Below are 17,634 nucleotides of genomic sequence, written 5' to 3' on the forward strand. Positions count from 1 at the left end.
CCCGGATATCTTCTGAATCTGACACTTCAGATGAAACTGCAAGCGGCAGTTCAGGTTGGGAAATGACACACGCGTGCACAATGATAATTTCCATTTACAACTTCAGTTCATTTGAAAATGTTGACCCGTTAAACCACCTGTATAAATATATAGCAACATACCGGTAAATGTTTTCTTCAGGATTTAGAACAGTGGCTCTCAAAAATAGCAGATATACAAGCTCACAGCGCAAAAGAACACAATAAAGACAAACTCACGACGGAACTTTTACACGTTTATTCACTAAGTGCTCCCATTTCAAGATACAACTCTGAACTGTTATGTCATTTGGAGTTAAGTAGAAAGAAGACAGTTTTATGAACTACAAGTTTTTTTTTCTTTTTCTCATATGTGACCATGTGGCACAATTCTGTCCCCAAATAAAATAGAAAATAAACAAATAACAAATGAAAAAAATAAAATAAGGAGTATAAGTGAAAAAACTCAAGTCATGTGCAAGTGCCCCAACAACCCCCCTGAGAGCCACAAGAACAAGTGCCAGATGAGGAATTATGGGCCAACAGGGAGTGATGACAAACAGGGTAGCACTAACAACAGGGGCACACTCAGGCTGAGCTCTTCTGCTAGCAGTAGTTCTCAAACTTTTTTAAATTCCAAAACCTCCCCTTAACTCTTATACTATGTAAATGACACTAAATGGACCCGCCAGGGTCCATCTGTATACTGTTAAGAGTTAGACTTGTGAGGGTCAATTTAGACCCAGAGTGATCCTGGAATCGACTTTGAGAACCACTGTGCTAGAGAACGGCAAATAAGGGATTATTTTACAGTTTAGGAAGGGGGGGTCCTCAGGAAGCATTTTGTGCCTTGAGCCTTTTCTGCGGCTGCACATTTTGGTGTCTCAGAGAGAACCGAATGGCATTTTTCTTTTTTTGGGGGAGGCTTGGGAAATTTGGATTCCTCAACACATTTTCTCTCGAGGCATTTTGGGGGATTACCGACTTAGCATCATATCATGAACATGAAGGGGGAGGGGGATCAATGTGGTGGGGTGAAAGGGACAAGTGTTGGTGGAGGGGTGCGTGGGGGGGCGGAAGTAGAGAGGTGACAGAGCACGTTGGATAAAAGCCCCCCCTTCCCCATGTCCACAGTGCCAAAAGCTAGTCGAGTTAGGGGGTGAGGTTTTAGAGACAGCTGCTACTGGGCTATGGATCACCAAGGGAGAGGCAGACACTAAGGCTTTCCATTTAAACTGAGAGACGTAGATGTTCAGATACAGATGATGAAAATCAATGAGGCCCCAGTATACATGCACGCTCCCCTTCCTTTTGTCAACCGCCTGTCCCCATAGCCCGGCAATGAACCCCCCCCCCCTATATACCAGGCATCTTCAAGTCAGCTTTAACCGGGGGCTATGTACAATCAGGCACAGGGTTACGTAAAACTCGGAACTCAAACTCAAAACATTAACCACAGGCCTCAGAAAAATGATTGATCCCACACAGCTGACCTGGAGGTATAACATAACCCCCCCCCCCACCCCATGTACCCCAATCCCTTCGTCTTTCCCGGGCGTGTGCGGTGGTCAGCGTGGGTGGGTCGGGGCTCAGCGGATGGTGTATCTGACGTAGGGCACTTCCACGTCTTCATCCGTGAGGTCGTTGCAGCATAGCTCGAACACCAGAGCTTTGACGTGTTTGCCCAGCTTCTTTTTGGACACCTTGGTCACGATCTCGGTCATCCTGCAGGGTCAGATCAATGACAGGGACGAGGGACCCCCAGTTAGGACACAGTTTAAGCAATAATAACGTACCCAGATGACAAGTTAACCATGAGATTTCAAAAGCTTTTTCCAAAGGGGTTTTGACTGACGCAGATCAGGTCTTAACAAACGCCAAAGACGTGTGGAAGTACCGTAATTTCCGGACTATAAGCCGCGGCTTTTTACCCATGATTTGAACCCTGCGGCTTATACAACGGTGCGGCTTATCTATGGATTTTTACAGCTAACGCAGAGCCATCTCAGGCTCTGAGCTAACGTAGCTGCGGCTTATAGTCCAGTGCGGCTTATAGTCCAGTGCGGCTTGTATATGGGATTTTCCCTAAATTTGGCTGGTGCGGCTTATATTCAGGTGCGGCTTATAGTCCGGAAATTACGGTAAGTTACCTTCACAGTACTTTCTTGTGATAAATGCACGACTGTCACTCAGAAGTTGACACCAATGGTTGCCTGAATGCCCGTGGTTACGTAAATAGTGGGGAAATATTATTGGCTATTCATATTCATTAGAACAATGCTACCTTTTTACAAGTAGCAGTTTTGCTCATTCTGTTTCAGTTTTTCAAAGTCTATAACTGCCACTCGGAAGTTATAGATTGTCGAATGCAGTAAGCTTGAGCACCCAAGTGTGTGTGTGTGTGTGTGTGGTCACTTCACTTACGGTAGCTCCAGCCTCTCTTTGAGTTTGGACGCAGGCATGAAGAAAGAGTACAGCATGGACACTCCCTGAGAAAGCATGGTGATCTCCAACTTATGCTCATTCTGACGAGAAGAGGAAAGAAAAGGTTTAGAATTTGGTTTCATTTTTGGGTGCACCGCCACAACGGGGGAAAGTGACGTGATGAGGAAGTATCAATGAATACATCCCTTAAGATTTTAACAATTCTGGTTCCATAGAGATTCCCTCTTTAACACTTTAATTGCCTGGGGTTATTTAATCCCTTAAATTATAGCGCTTAGTCGATTTATAGCAACTATAGCAACGGAGGACTTTTATCGACACACCGGATGTTGTTCCGGATGTGGCTGTAGCAGCTAGATGTAGCCAAAACACTCTCCATGCGATCGACAATGGAAGGTAAGAATAAATCTATCACGACTAGCGACTGGACAGCGGAGGGCCTAACACATGGTCTTTTTTTAAGGATGCACGATCATTATGGGCCTGATAACATTATTAATAGCTCCGATAATATATTGTATATGTATATTGTGATAATTTTGGACGCAAATGCGTCTGAAATGTAATCTGTGTGACAAAAATATATTTGGGAGCATCTGTGGGACTACCAATCATTTCTGTGGTGCGCCCAAACACTCCCCTAGTGGCCAATCTCTCCGTGAGGAACGGCTGAGACGAGAGAGAGAAGCTTCTCCACTCTGTTGGGTGTGTTGTTCCACAGCAGGCTAATAGCCCCGCCCACTTCTCTCTATCTCCCCTCTCTCATTCACTCACATTCATTACGGACAGTGACTTTACTCATTTGCTCTAGAGTCCAGTTGTGTAGCATTGTGAAACTCGACCATTTTGGTTGAGAAATGTAGAAGTAGTAGCTGTTTGGCAATTTAGACCATGCTAATGAGTGGGGGGGGGGGGGGGGGAAATAAGTATTGAACCATTGGTATTAACTTAAGTAATCCACACATGAAAAGAAATCACAACATTCAAGTCCATAAATAATAATGTGGAATTAAGTGCAATAAAAGGAAAAAAGTATTGAACACACCAACTGAAATTAATTTAATACTTAGTGATGAACTTTGGACTTTATTTTTGTAATTTCTTTACATGTGTGGATTTCCTGAGTTAATACCAATGTCTGGTAACGAAATCATGTGAATAGCATCATTGGAAATGTATTTACTGGGAAAAAAGTTGATGCGTTCAATACTTTTTCATCCATTGTATATGTAACAACAACATCTACCACTGGAATGGATAGTGTTGTACTTGTGTTTACACACGAACAGACAATATAGTGGTTCTGGGGGATCCGGGGAGTCAGTTTACAAATGGAACGAAATAGACAGGTCCATTTGGTTCCATTTGTACTCAGAGTTAAATTGACATTGATTTTACAATATAAATAAAAATAATAAATTGAAGTCCCTTATATAAATGGCATTAAATGGGGGTCAGTAGCCTAATGCATGTCAAACTGTGTGTCCTTGAAATTAAAATGAGAATCACTGCTAGAGCCCTGGCATATATTTATTAAATTAAAATGAGAATCACTGCTAGAGCCCTGGCATATATTTATTAAATTAAAATGAGAATCACTGCTAGAGCCCTGGCATATATTTACAAATGGGGGTCTGTGGGCTAACAACAATTTGGGGTCCTTGCTCCTTGACATGAAAAGGTTTGAGGCCAACTGACCGGACAGACTTGAGCACCCTCACACTCACAGTACAATAATAATTGCATGCTTTGTAAGATACTTTCACTATTTCATGTTATATTGTTTTTATTAATAATAAAAATCACACCTATGTGAAGTGAGGGGCACTCTTATCATCATACGTCATCATACATCTCATTCTGGCCAATCACAATTTGCGTCCTTACTTTTGTCTTAGTGGAAATAGGTGGACTCAAAAGAAACATATTGGTGCTTCTTACATTTTGGTGGGTGCTCCTAAAACAATTCTGGTGCTACTACATTTTTAAACTGGTAGCACCAGTAAATTTCAAGCCCTATATGAAAAAATAAAATTGTATTTTTGCATAATGCTTGCAGTTCTGCTAAATTTTTATTTGTTGCATCTGCTGACAAAGCACCACGCTTTTGGATAAAACTTCGTCTTGGGTGTCAGGAGTTACCAATAGAAAGGACGGTGAACTTCGTCCTGGGCGATTGGGGTGTTAATGGTTACGGTTCCCTTTAACGATTCCTATAGGGGGTTCCAAAAGGACCCTTAAAAGGTCTGTAACTCAATGTGTGCAAATGGACCCTTAAATTATGGTGGTCCTTGATATAAAAAATAAGTTTGAGAACCACCGGTCTTTTAATTGTATAGCAGATGTGAAGTGCACATATCAACTCTGACAATGTGATAAAACCGGTTCCGGAAACTGTTCCACATGTGATGGAAAGATTCCAGTTCGGGGTCCCAAGACCCCTTACGGGACCATAAAGCCCAATTCATACTTCGAAAATAGATGACCTACAAGCTCACGTGTCGCATCCCTGACAGATTGTGAGCTTGAAAGTCTGTTATTTTCCATGCACGACACCATCGTGAAACAAAGCACAAATTCTGGCAAGTAATTATAGTTCCTAGTACCTTGAAATAATCGAGGAACTGTTTGAGTGTCATCTCTTCGCCGCTGGCCTGTATTCCCTTGACCTCAAAGCGATCCCACAATGTCCAGTCAATCTCGTAGTACTGTGAAGACAGAGAGGAAGAGTGGCCGTGTGGAGACATGAAAGTCAGTAAAATAAATGAAAGACTCATGTTTGAAGCATTATCCCATGCTTCAAACAGCATGTTTAAGCATTGCTATTGCAATTCAAAATGCTAAAATTGCAGTCCAACCCTGACAAAGACGGATTGTGGTCGAAACATGTTGGTTTAATAAAGTCCTCCCTCCTCCAATTCTTTTAATCTGATATTATCGGGTCTTATCCTGTCTCTTATAATTCTGTTGATTCTTAGATCTCCAGTGAGCACCTGGTTGCTCTCTCAATATATACATATATGCCGTTCTCAGCACACACTGATGCAATCAGCGTGAGAAGTCGAGTTGAACTCACATGCACCCAAGCAGACAGCCTGGTGCATCAGTATTAGCATGGCGAAATCATCAGAGTTCACAGCACTGGACAACGAGTTAGCTGAAACTATTTAAAGGACGCCATCTTTTTTTTTCTTTTTAAGCTCAGCTGGTTCTTTAGTCTAACTAACTACACTTTGTATTTCCCTTATCATTTAGCACTACATTATGTGAAAGCATTTAGTAAATGCATAATGTATCCACATCCAGCTACTAAGCCAAATATATACCTTGTGGCTGGGAGCAGCAATGGGCTCAGAGAAGGCAAAGAATGGGAGTGCCAGGTTCATGAAGCCGTTCTTGAAGGTCTCCAGCTTCTTGTGTCCCTGCACGATCTTAATGAGCTCCAGACACACCAGGCCCACCACAGCGGCCGTGGTGGTGGCAATGGCAGGGATGATCTTGCCAGCGATCAGTTTGCTCTGAACAGTAAACACAGACAGAATATTATGAGCACAGAACACCACTTCCACATGGGTGGTGAAGTCCCAAATTAAGTCCAGAGTGTGACAAAATGTCTAGGTCAACATCAAAGAGTGTGCCCACACCTTGTGTCTGTCGGCAGGGGGAATGTCGTAGTTCTCTGCCCTCGAGTTGGACGCCGCCACAATGAAGTCCATGTGGAAGTTGGTGTCATCATCCTGGAAACAAACGTGTGCACAATCATCAACAGAGTCACTGGGCCACTAAAACATCAACAACATTCTGAAAAACATTATGCTATATCACTGGTGCTCTTATTCACGTCAAGGACCACCCAAAGTTGTATGCATTTCGCCGGTCGCACATCTCAAAATATTTTGTTTCAGGGACCCCCAGAAGCAAAGACTTGAATACAAAATGCCCCTCACCCCCCCTTAGATGCTCAAAAACAGCAGATCTGATATACAAGCTCATGTGACAGGTTGTGAGCTTGTAGAGGTGTATTTCCGCCTAAGTATATTATCGTGAACAGAAATGACGGGACAGATGACAGCTTCCTGTGCTGGTCTTTTAGGAGGCACATAGGCACATAGTAGTATTCTATGTGGCAATAAGGACAAGCTACACAACTCTGCCACAATCTTTTATGTCAAGAGGTGGAGTGTACCTTCTCAAAGTCGATTGAGGTGAGCTTGAATGTCGTGGAATTCTCGATGTTTGGGAGAAGAGTCTTCAGCTCCTCAAGTCGGGAGTCGTCTGCAAACAAAACGCAGACCAGCGGTCGGTTGATGTGTACAACAATAAAGTAGGCCGGCCCTGCTACGCTTACAACACATGCTAAATATTCCCAAATACTTGCGTCTTACAGTAGGAGTTTCAATTTGTATATAAATAGAAATGCCTACTTTTGTTTTCCTCTGGCATTTGAATGATGAAACACCTGTTGTGGTTCTAATGCTTCTATGGCAAATTAACAGCATAAAGGATTGTTTAACCTACTTAGTGCAGAAAGCTTCGTCAAATGTGTATTTTAATTAGTAAATATGCATTTTAATTAGACACGTTTATATACACACAATACTTTTGTATCGTTCATCCCTACTGTATATTGTATGCCATTGCTTCAATTCACAAAACAATTACATCATGATCTCAGGGGTGCTGGAAGATGCCTGGATAAAGCGTTGACAGCGTAAGCATCCATCTTCTCTCAATGAAGCAAAAGCTACCTTTGAGATTGTAAATTACCCTGATCCTCCTCCTCCAACGAGCTGTGTGTTGTCACAGACTGGCTGTTGTGTGTGCGTGTGTGTGATTAATTAAAACGCGGCTCGTTGAGAATGCAATGCTGTGGGGAACAGAGGTATGCATTTGTTTCTTATGTGAACGTGTTTATTTGTGTAGCCTAGCATAGGTTTGTAATTATTATAGACAGTATTTGTTTTATTGTTGAGAATGAGTGTGAGGAGAAGGTGCAACTGGTTTTCAGTTGGGAAATGCAGAGGCAGCTACTGCCTCGAAGCTGGACTTAATGAATGAGGAAATACTGCTGGAGTGCCGAAGATTTCGAGTCGTCACAACATTTAAGTGCCACCGAAGCACCAACTTTAGGATGATCCCCCGCCCCCATCCCCCCAAAAGTCTGAATGACGTCACATTGTAGAAATTAAGCAGTACATAAATCAGAGACTCCCTGCATTCCCCAAGACACGTTTGCATTCCCAAAATACTAAAATCCAGAGCATGTACTGTATGCTGTTCTCCTCAGCACACACTGATGCAATCAGCGTGAGAAGTCGAGTTGAACTCACATGCACCCAAGCAGACGCCTGGTGCATCAGTATTAGCATGGCGAAATCATCATCGGAGTTCACAGCACTGGACAACCAGAGCCAACATGGATTGTGATTTTTAAAGCAATACTACCTTTCAATAAATAAGTGTGTGTGTGTCCCAAAAAAAACAATGTCCCTATACATGCAATATATGGACAAATATTCATCATCATATAGTCATGTATGTTGAAGAATTGTGAGCAAGAATCGTGATCTCAATTCTAAGCCCAATTATGCCCGGATGGTGCAGCACTACTACAAAAATGCAAGTTCTTACCGACGGATGCATTGGCGCTCTGCAGCTCTTGATCAGAAACGTGAATTTTAACTCCGGAGCGAGGGGTGAAGACCGGCACGTTGAGTTCCTGCAGGATCTTGGCCAAGGCCACACGGTCGGAGCTGCCCGGCAGGCCGTACGTCGTGGCAAACAGGTTGGCTCCTGCCATTACGTAGTCCATGTGTAGGTCCTACACACAAAAAATGTAACATGGGAATAACTTCCAAAAGGTCAGGAACAGAAGTGAAGTGATTAGCTTGGTTCAGAATTTGTAGAAGGTTGATTTATACATACAGTAGTTGCATGCTGAACACTTTATTCCATCATGTGACATCGTATAAATTAAGTATGATAGTTGCTGAGAGAAAAACAAACTAACTAAAGACAGAATTATTGATGAGCCTCTCACTCACATTGCTAGTGCTGAATTCTAGGGGATGAGGACATCTCTTTGGACCAGACCAGAAGGGGGCGCCAGAGCTGGTGAGCTGAAAGACCAGACAACAACAGTGTTATTTTCCATTGAGCAAGTAGAGAAATTTACTCATACAAAACACTGCAAAATTCCTGAGTGTTAATTTCACTTTTGAAGAGTACAGATGGCCCGATATGTCTATGTTTTACCCTCAGTTAAATGGAGGATTTGGAAGGTTTTGCTGCATAGAATGGGCACACAAAGGTCACATTCATACCAGGATGCTTTACTGAGGTTAAAACGAATCCTGCTGCGTATTGTCGGAAAGTGCGCTTCGTTTGTGTGAAGGTTAATTTGAATCCTGCGTCGCATTAAACAACCGCATTTAACTTGGTGTGAATGCAATCGCATCAAATAAAGTAAACTAGAATTCGACCGGCCTTTGGCCGGTCTCACTCTAGCGCCGAGCCACGCCATCCAGGTGGCCAGTGTTCTGTAACCTGACGCTGCCAGATGAGGGCGGTATTGGGTAACCATGTTCCCCAACACAGCCTTCATCTGGGATCTCTCAGGGAGTTGAGCTGACAAATCCGTTCCGTACGGGACCAATCAGCGTGAGCTAAGGGCGGAATATGTGCGAAACCGGATGTGAAGCTATCTAGACACGTCAATATGATTGGTTGTGTTTGCACGCCCACACGGTGATAGACAGACGGTCCCATCATCTACCAAGTATCTTGGAAAAAAAGGAACAGCCCCGTCATCGAATTTGCTTCCGCGATCCCAGATCCCAATAAGCTGTGAAACAAATTTGTGTAGCAAGCTTCTTGGATCTGGCAGCGTCAGGTTAAGTGTTCTGTACCATACTGTACTATTCCATACTGTACTGGACTGTTCCATACTGTACTGTAGCAGACTGTACTGTAGCAGTCTGTACTGTACTGTAGCGTACTGTACCATACCGTACTGAATGATGGAACTTCTCCGCCCATTCGCATAGAGTCTACCAAAGTAGAAGTGTTAAAATGTGACCAAAGTCTACCTGATCTGGAGGGAAGTTGTGTAGTAGCTGGCGGATGTTGTTGCTGTATTGGCACTGCCAGTGGTTGCGGGACCAGGCCACGCAGTCTGCCCAGCTGTGGGGGCAGTCATTGACCAGGCTCTTGTACACCGCTTCCAGAACCTCCAAAGGCTGAGCTCCAGGTAGTTTGAGTGTGCGCTCCATGAACTTAGGATCTCTGGAAGACACAATGAGACGATATATGAAGTTAAGTAACCTTAGGAACCTAGTATGAGTTATGGCCAAATCAGGACATTCCATTTAGGTTGATATTGTGGAATGTTCTGTGGATTGGTGCAGTCGTCAGATAAGCCGTGTAGTTAAAGGAGAATTCTACAACAGGTCGTTTCGAGGAAGCAATCTGATTGGTTGAAACGGCTTCTAGCCGTGGATCAAACCAGCACCATTCACCACCTAATCAAAACAAAGAATTCAGCTGCTCTGTTTTCCCAGAGCGCTAGCAAACTCGGTGGCTAGGCTAGCTAGTTTCTTGGGACATTTGTGGTCGTAGTGACTACATCCGTCACTTCAGTGATTATTGCGGAACTCGACTTAGTCTCGTTCCTTACCGCATCACTGTCGTGGCAATAATCACGTTAAACCACACCCTCTCGTGTAATATTGCTTAATTCCATGCTAGAAGGCTTTCTTACCTTTCTTTGTAGTCGTTACGTCCCCACCAAAGAGGTCCAGGTGTTTTGTGCAAAAACTCTTCATTGGCCATTTCCCCTACCATAAGCCCTCAATGAATTGCATTGAATGGGGCTATGGGGTGTTGTGCTAATTCGCTTATTTAAATCGAAATAAGTAGTAAAGTGTGCCGCTTGGGATATTATTTACATCATCAAGAGAGGATATATACAAAAAAAAAAAACATAGCCCCATTCAATTCCCATAGGGCTTATGTTAGGGGAAATAGCCAATAAAGAGTTTTTGCACAAAACACCTGGACCTCTTTGGTGGGGCCGTAACGACTACAAAGAAAGGTAAGAAAGGCTTCTAGCATGGAATTCTCCTTTAATGTGAGGATTGGTCTACTGAATTGGTTACGGTCAGGATTTCACATAGGCTCTTTCCGAGTGAAAATATGTACTAAATATTACAGTAACTCTTGAAAAGAGCGATAACATTACTTGAGAAATATTAACGTGTCAATACACTGCCCTGGTTTGTCTGTGCAGAATAATCGCATCATTTTCTGCACATTAATGTGATTAATTAGCATGGCCATTCAGTCAATGTAATTCATGAAGATAATTCAGTCAGTAAATCACACAAAAAGCATCTGTGTTTTAAATAGTACACACTGTCCTGGTATAAAGTAATACATGTTCTGTGGACTCACGATAGGTATTGCATGGCATTTTCTGATGGCTGCTTGAATAGACCCTCAAACTCATCACGGGCCCACTGCACAGAGGGAGGGAGAGTCAACAGGTTCATTATTCACTCATTCATGGTTCATAATGGTCTGCAGTATAGTTAGGCACTTAATACTTTTTATGTGAGCACGCCCTAAATTAACCTACAGCGCATCTCATTCATTTGGGGACAACCTGATACTACAGTAGGGAAGGTCAACCTTCTCTTTTTGATCTGCCAGGAGATCGGGACCAAGATTGGGACTATTAAATTGCGTTTATCAGAAACCAAAGACAAGATATTTGCATACAAATCACATAAGTGACTACTTTGGACTTTTAAGGCTCGTTTACATCAGTAAACATGTGGTATAATATAAATGCCATAGACTTTGGCTACCATATGACGCAATTTCAAAAGCTAGATATTGGAGGGGATAGTTCCCCTCTAAAATATTGAAAAGAGAAATGCCTGCAACACTCGGAATACATTTTAAGTCTCAATGTGCATGGCACAACAGGAGACGGCAAACAATCAATATATTCCTTTTCACATTATTCAGTTTTATTTGCCTCTTTGAGGGTGCAGATGCTTTACCTGCAGTGTGTGTTCAATGGCATTGGGGAAGTTCTTGAGGGTGCAGATGGGGATGGACTTCTCTGGGGGGTCTTGGCTGGAGCTGTAGGACTCTGTGAGGAAGGGGATGACCACCTGCACGTTGCCCTTGGTCCCCAGAGTGCCAGACTCCAGCAGGGGCTTACGGTAGTACACACACCGGCGGTCCATATACATACCTACACATCAGGGGGGAGAAATAATTAACATGACTAATGGAATAAAAAAACTCAACCCATACAACATCGACATTTCCAACTTCAAACAAATGGAATGCATGATTTTTAGACCACATGGATTAATTCCACTTTTAGACGGCGGCGGTCTCCAGATAAAACAGCCCGCGTTGGCGCGTTGTGTTCAGTTTATATTCACCTTTTACATGGAGACGCACTGCTGTATTGTGCAAGGTGGCGGTGACTGTCTGCCAGATAGGCCAGTCACCCATGTACAAGGAGGAAGTTCACTGTGCCGTTCACTTCCCATCATACGGTTTTGTTTACATCATGGTTAACATTCACCACCGCTAGTCGCTACATCTGTATTTGTAGGATGAGTAGGGTGAGGGAGTGCTTGCTCATTTTAGGAACTCCATACATCAGGGGTTCTCAACGTTTTTGGCCGAGGAAAATGGAACGGAAATGCGTTGGCAGTGTCTTGGGGATCCCCCAAATTAATTTGGCGACCCCAGAGGGGTTGCAAGTTGCAACCCACGGGTTGAGAATCCATGCCATACATCACCTACAGCTATGCATCAAGAGTTGAGAACCCACGTGAGCCATGATGTCACAGGTTTTTCGGATTCATCGTTTTGCCCATGTACATGGACTAGGCAGGATATGGCGTTTTAAAAGATTTCTACTCTGGGACTGGAAGGAGTCTTTACTTTGTTGCGTTTTCACCTCCTGCAAACGCTGTTCTCGTCTAAAGGGACCCCAGCAGACGATACTTTATTTTGCTGTCATCTATGAACACCGTTCTCGTGTAAATGGAGTCTAAAACAAAATATCAGGACTGAAAAGGTTCAATGGCCAATTTGTGAAAACAGTGTGAAAGGAGGCCCTTACACCAGTGCCATTTCACAAACAATACCTTGCAATATCCCATGTATCGATGTTTTACTAATATCGTTTATGCTGTTCTAAATACTGCCAACCAGGTGAAGGATTGGGGCTTTAACCTTTGCTTTTATATGAAATATCGGACACCATTAAGATTGCATGAATCTACTTCTGAACATATTGCCATTATAAACAAAGCTCTTGTAGATTTTTCACTGTGCATTATGCTTCCACAGAAGACATGCTGGCTTCTAATTCAAATGAATGAAATCAGTCATGGCGACTGAGAACTTGAGCCCATCTCGTGGCAGGGCTCTAAATCCCGAATTATATTTAGTTGCGTGCCGGTGTTGCACATCGAAAATAGACGATTTATAAACGTGCACCGTGTTGTGAGCTTGTTTTTCGGTATGGTATAAATCAGGTATAAGGATGCTAATGTTTACAGCTTGATCCTAAACAACATCTCAAACACTCCCGTCTATATGATTAATTAATTTACAGTGTGCATTCATGCTCCCCGTTGACTGAACGCAGACTTTGGTGACCCCATGCATGGACTTTCCTTCTGGGGGTCCCTGGAACAACATATTTTCAGATGAGGGTCGGCGGCCAATTACATATAATTTTGAGGTCCTTGACATGAAATAGTTTGAGAACCACTGATAGAAACAGGTTTTTCAGAAAACTGTCATGATTTAGATTAAGACCCGAGACCAGATACTACAAATGTCTTCTAAAGGGTTAAGCACTAGATCTCCCAAAATCTAATGAGCAGATTCACATGAGCTGAGCCACATTTGCTGTGCACAGTGAATGACCCCATCATGATGTTGCCTCTCGCACCACCCTCAGGCCAAAATGACAGATTTGCACACGAGGTGTCTCATTATCCAGTAGGCAGATTGCAAGATGAACACAACAGATTTCGTTGACCCCATGGCCTTGCCTCAAGCACCTCCTTCAGTGATTATACTAAGATATATGCCCCCACTCCATTCCACCACCAATAATAACTTTCCATTTTTAGCACCATTAGTGAAAACACAAGGCTCAAGAGATAGAAATGTCAATCGGGTCAACCCACTTGGGGTCTGGTTGAGTGGAGGAGCAGCACAGCCTGTAGGGACCGCTCTGACATTTTACACCCACTGCTGCATAAACATGAAGCAATTTCAACAAGTCTGGTATCGGATACCTTGGTGAGGATTATTACCATACGTCTCCACCTTTTACCCCACATACTTTGTAGGTCAATTAGGCTTGGGGAATTGGAGCAATATATCGTCAAGAGTCCAATTGTCGTTTTTATTGGGCAGTCATTTTGGCAGTTACACAGAATAGGGCATAGAATGACTTTGGGTGCCTTACGTGCGTCAACATTATCCAGCGCATTGGCCACGCCGTCGAGGCTCTCGAAGAAGTCATCGTCGTAGACCCTCTCGGTGTCGGGGCCCACCCTGTTCTGGTGACCTGTGATCTTTATGGATGGGTTCATCTGCTTCACCGCGGCTGCTGCCGTCTCACTCTTCATTTTCTGATAGAACGCACAGGAAAACAAAATCACCTCAATAACCATATCCCTCATCTCTGGTCAGAAGCAAATATCAAGACTGCTTTACAGTCTCGGCATCACAAAGCATTCCTTCTAAGTTCATGAATTAAAACTGCATTATATTTCATAGCCTTTTTGATTGATTTTTGTAGAATGTTCTACTTTTGTAGAATATGCCAATATATCCCAATGCAAGTGCGCTATAATAAAAGTATGGATTTGTATAATTATGTAGTAGTTTCAAAATAACATACACTACTGATATTGCTATTAAATAAATACTAACAAGAGAATCCCCAAAACTACTGCAAATACACAAACTGTCCCCCTTTACTTCAACGTATTTATGCTTACAAATCAAAGCTTTCATAGTTTAATTTACAGAACAATCCTAACCTTCCTCTGCTAGATCCAACTGGAAAATTAAGTTTTTACTTGATAGCACTGGTGCTCACATTTTAAACATTTAGAAGGACCAGGAAAAATGTAGGATCGCCCTCCAAACTTACCACACAAAAGGGTCGGGTTTGGACAAAACGTTTTTTAAGGTAGACCACACCAATGCAAGTCATTGCAACTCAATGAATTGCATTGGTGTGGTTTACCTTTAAAAAAAACATTTTGTCCCAACCCGACCCTTTGGTGTGGTCTTTAGTGTTTCAATATGCTACATAATTGATTCAGAATATTGAAAACGGCTTCAATACGAATTTGCTGAAATATACCAGCCATGCATTCTCCAATGACTTGTCTCCACCTAGTGCGCCCACACACACACCCAGCTCTGCTTTCTCATTCACACCGAGACTATTTCAATCTCTGCACAATCAGCTTGCGTCGTTTATCAACTTCAAAATACCGTAGGCAAGTAATTTGGCACACTGCGATATCTCACAAAAAGCGCTAGAATGAGGGCACAGCCATGCTCAGCAACGCCCCCGCTCTGGGGTGTCAATGAGTGAACAGTCTCCAAGCTATTAGAACTATTAGCACCAAGGGCTATCGCCAGCTCAGAAGGGAAGTCTTTTTACGGATGGCAGAGGAAGGCTCGTTTTGGTTCACTTGATGTACCATTTTGGTCGCACAACACCCACAGCAATAATTATTCATCAGCAATATATATTTAAGACTTTGTAATTTAGTGTTATTTAGGCAGGCCTTAGAAATTCACAAAAATAACAAAATGGCTGTCTATTGAAGTACATATATAGGGTTTAGGTGGTTGAGACCAATTTAATCACAATTGTAAAGTATTTGTATACAAGGTAAAAATCTAAACAAACTAAATCTTATTGTACCCATCTGTGGCACTTTTAAAACCTTTGAAGCAAGAATGTAAGACTTTAAGGATGCATTACTAACCGTGACATCCCAGGGTCTGAAGAGGAACTGTCTGTTGAGGTTGGACTTCTCTATGGTGTCCATGTCCGTCACAATGACCTCTCCGTCCCCAGCAGCAAGACCAATCATGGCAAAGTTCTTCATAAGCTCGCAGCCGATGGCACCCGCCCCAACCTGACAAGGCCAATAGGTAACACAATTAGCAGGGTATATCCATGTAGGGATGCAGTAGTTAATCGAACCAATCTAATTAATATATATATATATATATATATATTATTTTTTTCCTAAATTAGCAAAAATATCTACATAGATTGTGTAAGTTATATAAATATATTTTGTTGTATAAATATTAAAAAAATCTCGAATTGACCGTTGTAGTCCTATCTATATCCATGTTCCATTTGCAATTATATGAGGGTATTTGGGGAAGCAATGTCAATGTGCTATGTTCAAGAGAACAACCTAAATGCTGGTCTATGTTGTTCTGAGCAGATCGTTAGGCTTTAGCTGTGAGGAAAAGAAAATGGTAAAGACAAATTCTCCCCGGCAACAGAACACACAGAAAAAGGTTCTACATTCATGATTGGCTGACTCACCAGGAAGTAGCGCTGTTTGCCAAGTGCTTCCTGCAGCTTGGACCCAAACACTGCAACCTGGCCATCGTAGCGACAGTTCCTCTGGGTGAGGTAAAAGAAAAACAAAAAAAAGAACAGAACCAAGACAGGAAGATGGTTTAGCGCCATCATTCATCACCAATGATAAATACATTGGTTATTAGTCCGTGTGTATCGTGTGTTTATGTAAGCACTTACAGGAGAGCAATCCTCCTCTGTGAGCGAATCTTCTTCAGGCAGGCACTCCAAGGCATCGTAGTACAGCCACTGCATCATTGGCATGAACTTTCCTGTGCACGCCTAAAAAGAAACAATACATGCAGGAGATTTGCTAGCATGTCTGAACTTGTCTTATGAGAGATACCACAAAACAAACTAATGATATACCGATAAGAGTGCCCTGACTTGCATAAGTGTTCAATAACGGAGTGAGGAGACCTAACTTTTTGAAAGTCTGACATCAATTTGTACGTACAGTATGTTAGCAAAAGGCCACCTGGCGACCAAAACTGTCCCACCAACAATAATATCTGGCCTGTAAATTATTGTAAATAATAAATTGTAAATATTTACAATATCTCACCGTCACTCCCACATATAGGTTATAATGTCTAAATAGATAATTTACTCACACTTGTACGATGTGTATTACACTTTGAAGAATGCTTATTATACTTTTGTTTTGTCACTTCGCTACTCAGTCTGGAAAGGGTCCCATCTCCAAGGTAGGTGGGACATGTAGACCTATCGACCCGTGGCTTCTGATTGAAAAACACCAGTTTGACACATCAATGAGCACTGCGCAGCTACTGCTGTTGCCCTGTTGAATGATGCGCAGTAGCTTCAATTCAACTAAACTCACCCCACACAGCCATCAGTTGTACTGCTGAATCTGACGGAATACTGAATCAAATTAGTGTTTACTTTTTACCTTAGGATTTACTCTCGAGTCGAGTCTCAGTGAGAAGCATGGACATGCGCTGGCTGATGACGTATCATCAACAACGTGGCTACTGAACAGGTGACGTGACATTATGAAATACGAGTCAAACACCTGCTGGCCAGACAGAGTAGCGAAGTGACAAAACAAATCACAGAACGCAGCAAAGCAGGCTGGAACACAGGCTAGAAACCAGGTAGGATGAACACAGTTCTTCTCATGCCATTCATCTTTGAATATTTTACAGTCAACCTGCCTCTTTCGATTTTACAATGACATTTGTCTTGCTCAAACCAATTGACGCCTGGTGCAACATTAGAACACCACGTTGTTCTACCTTTTATGCTGGCGCGCTCTGTGTCAGCTATTGCTATACATGTAGCAACATAACTATTAAAAATCACACACGTGTGAACTGAGTGGTGCAATTCCCCCCCCCCCCCCCCCCCTCTCTCTCTATCTCTCTCTCTCATTAGAGTCACTACCTCTCTCACTCTCTCTCATTAGAGTCACTACCCCTCTCACTGTTTCTGGCGCCCCCTACTGCTATTTTTAAGTCACATACTCATGCTCAC

The 17,634-nt window shown here is 42.7% G+C and overlaps 1 protein-coding gene across 2 annotated transcripts in view; it reads right to left on the bottom strand.

The window, feature by feature from the left end:
- Nucleotides 1–261: 261 nt before the first annotated feature.
- The window catches only part of uba1 (ubiquitin-like modifier activating enzyme 1), a 33,509-nt gene continuing 16,136 nt past the window's right edge, over nt 262–17,634 (bottom strand). For both annotated transcript variants that reach the window (XM_083769224.1, XM_083769225.1), the window contains exons 12-26: nt 16,318–16,419; nt 16,102–16,182; nt 15,524–15,676; nt 13,978–14,143; nt 11,528–11,724; nt 10,914–10,978; nt 9,551–9,746; nt 8,507–8,581; nt 8,094–8,283; nt 6,649–6,737; nt 6,107–6,199; nt 5,789–5,980; nt 5,069–5,170; nt 2,442–2,542; nt 262–1,742 (exon numbers count right to left, since the gene is read on the bottom strand). In XM_083769224.1, the coding sequence (XP_083625350.1) occupies nt 1,607–1,742; nt 2,442–2,542; nt 5,069–5,170; nt 5,789–5,980; nt 6,107–6,199; nt 6,649–6,737; nt 8,094–8,283; nt 8,507–8,581; nt 9,551–9,746; nt 10,914–10,978; nt 11,528–11,724; nt 13,978–14,143; nt 15,524–15,676; nt 16,102–16,182; nt 16,318–16,419 (1,938 nt within the window). In that variant the 3' untranslated portion in view covers nt 262–1,606. The remainder of the gene's footprint in view (nt 1,743–2,441; nt 2,543–5,068; nt 5,171–5,788; nt 5,981–6,106; nt 6,200–6,648; nt 6,738–8,093; nt 8,284–8,506; nt 8,582–9,550; nt 9,747–10,913; nt 10,979–11,527; nt 11,725–13,977; nt 14,144–15,523; nt 15,677–16,101; nt 16,183–16,317; nt 16,420–17,634) is intronic.

This window comes from Protomyctophum parallelum, assembly GCF_964188405.1.
Source record: "Protomyctophum parallelum genome assembly, chromosome: 7".
In the NCBI taxonomy this organism is placed as follows: Eukaryota; Metazoa; Chordata; class Actinopteri; order Myctophiformes; family Myctophidae; genus Protomyctophum; species Protomyctophum parallelum.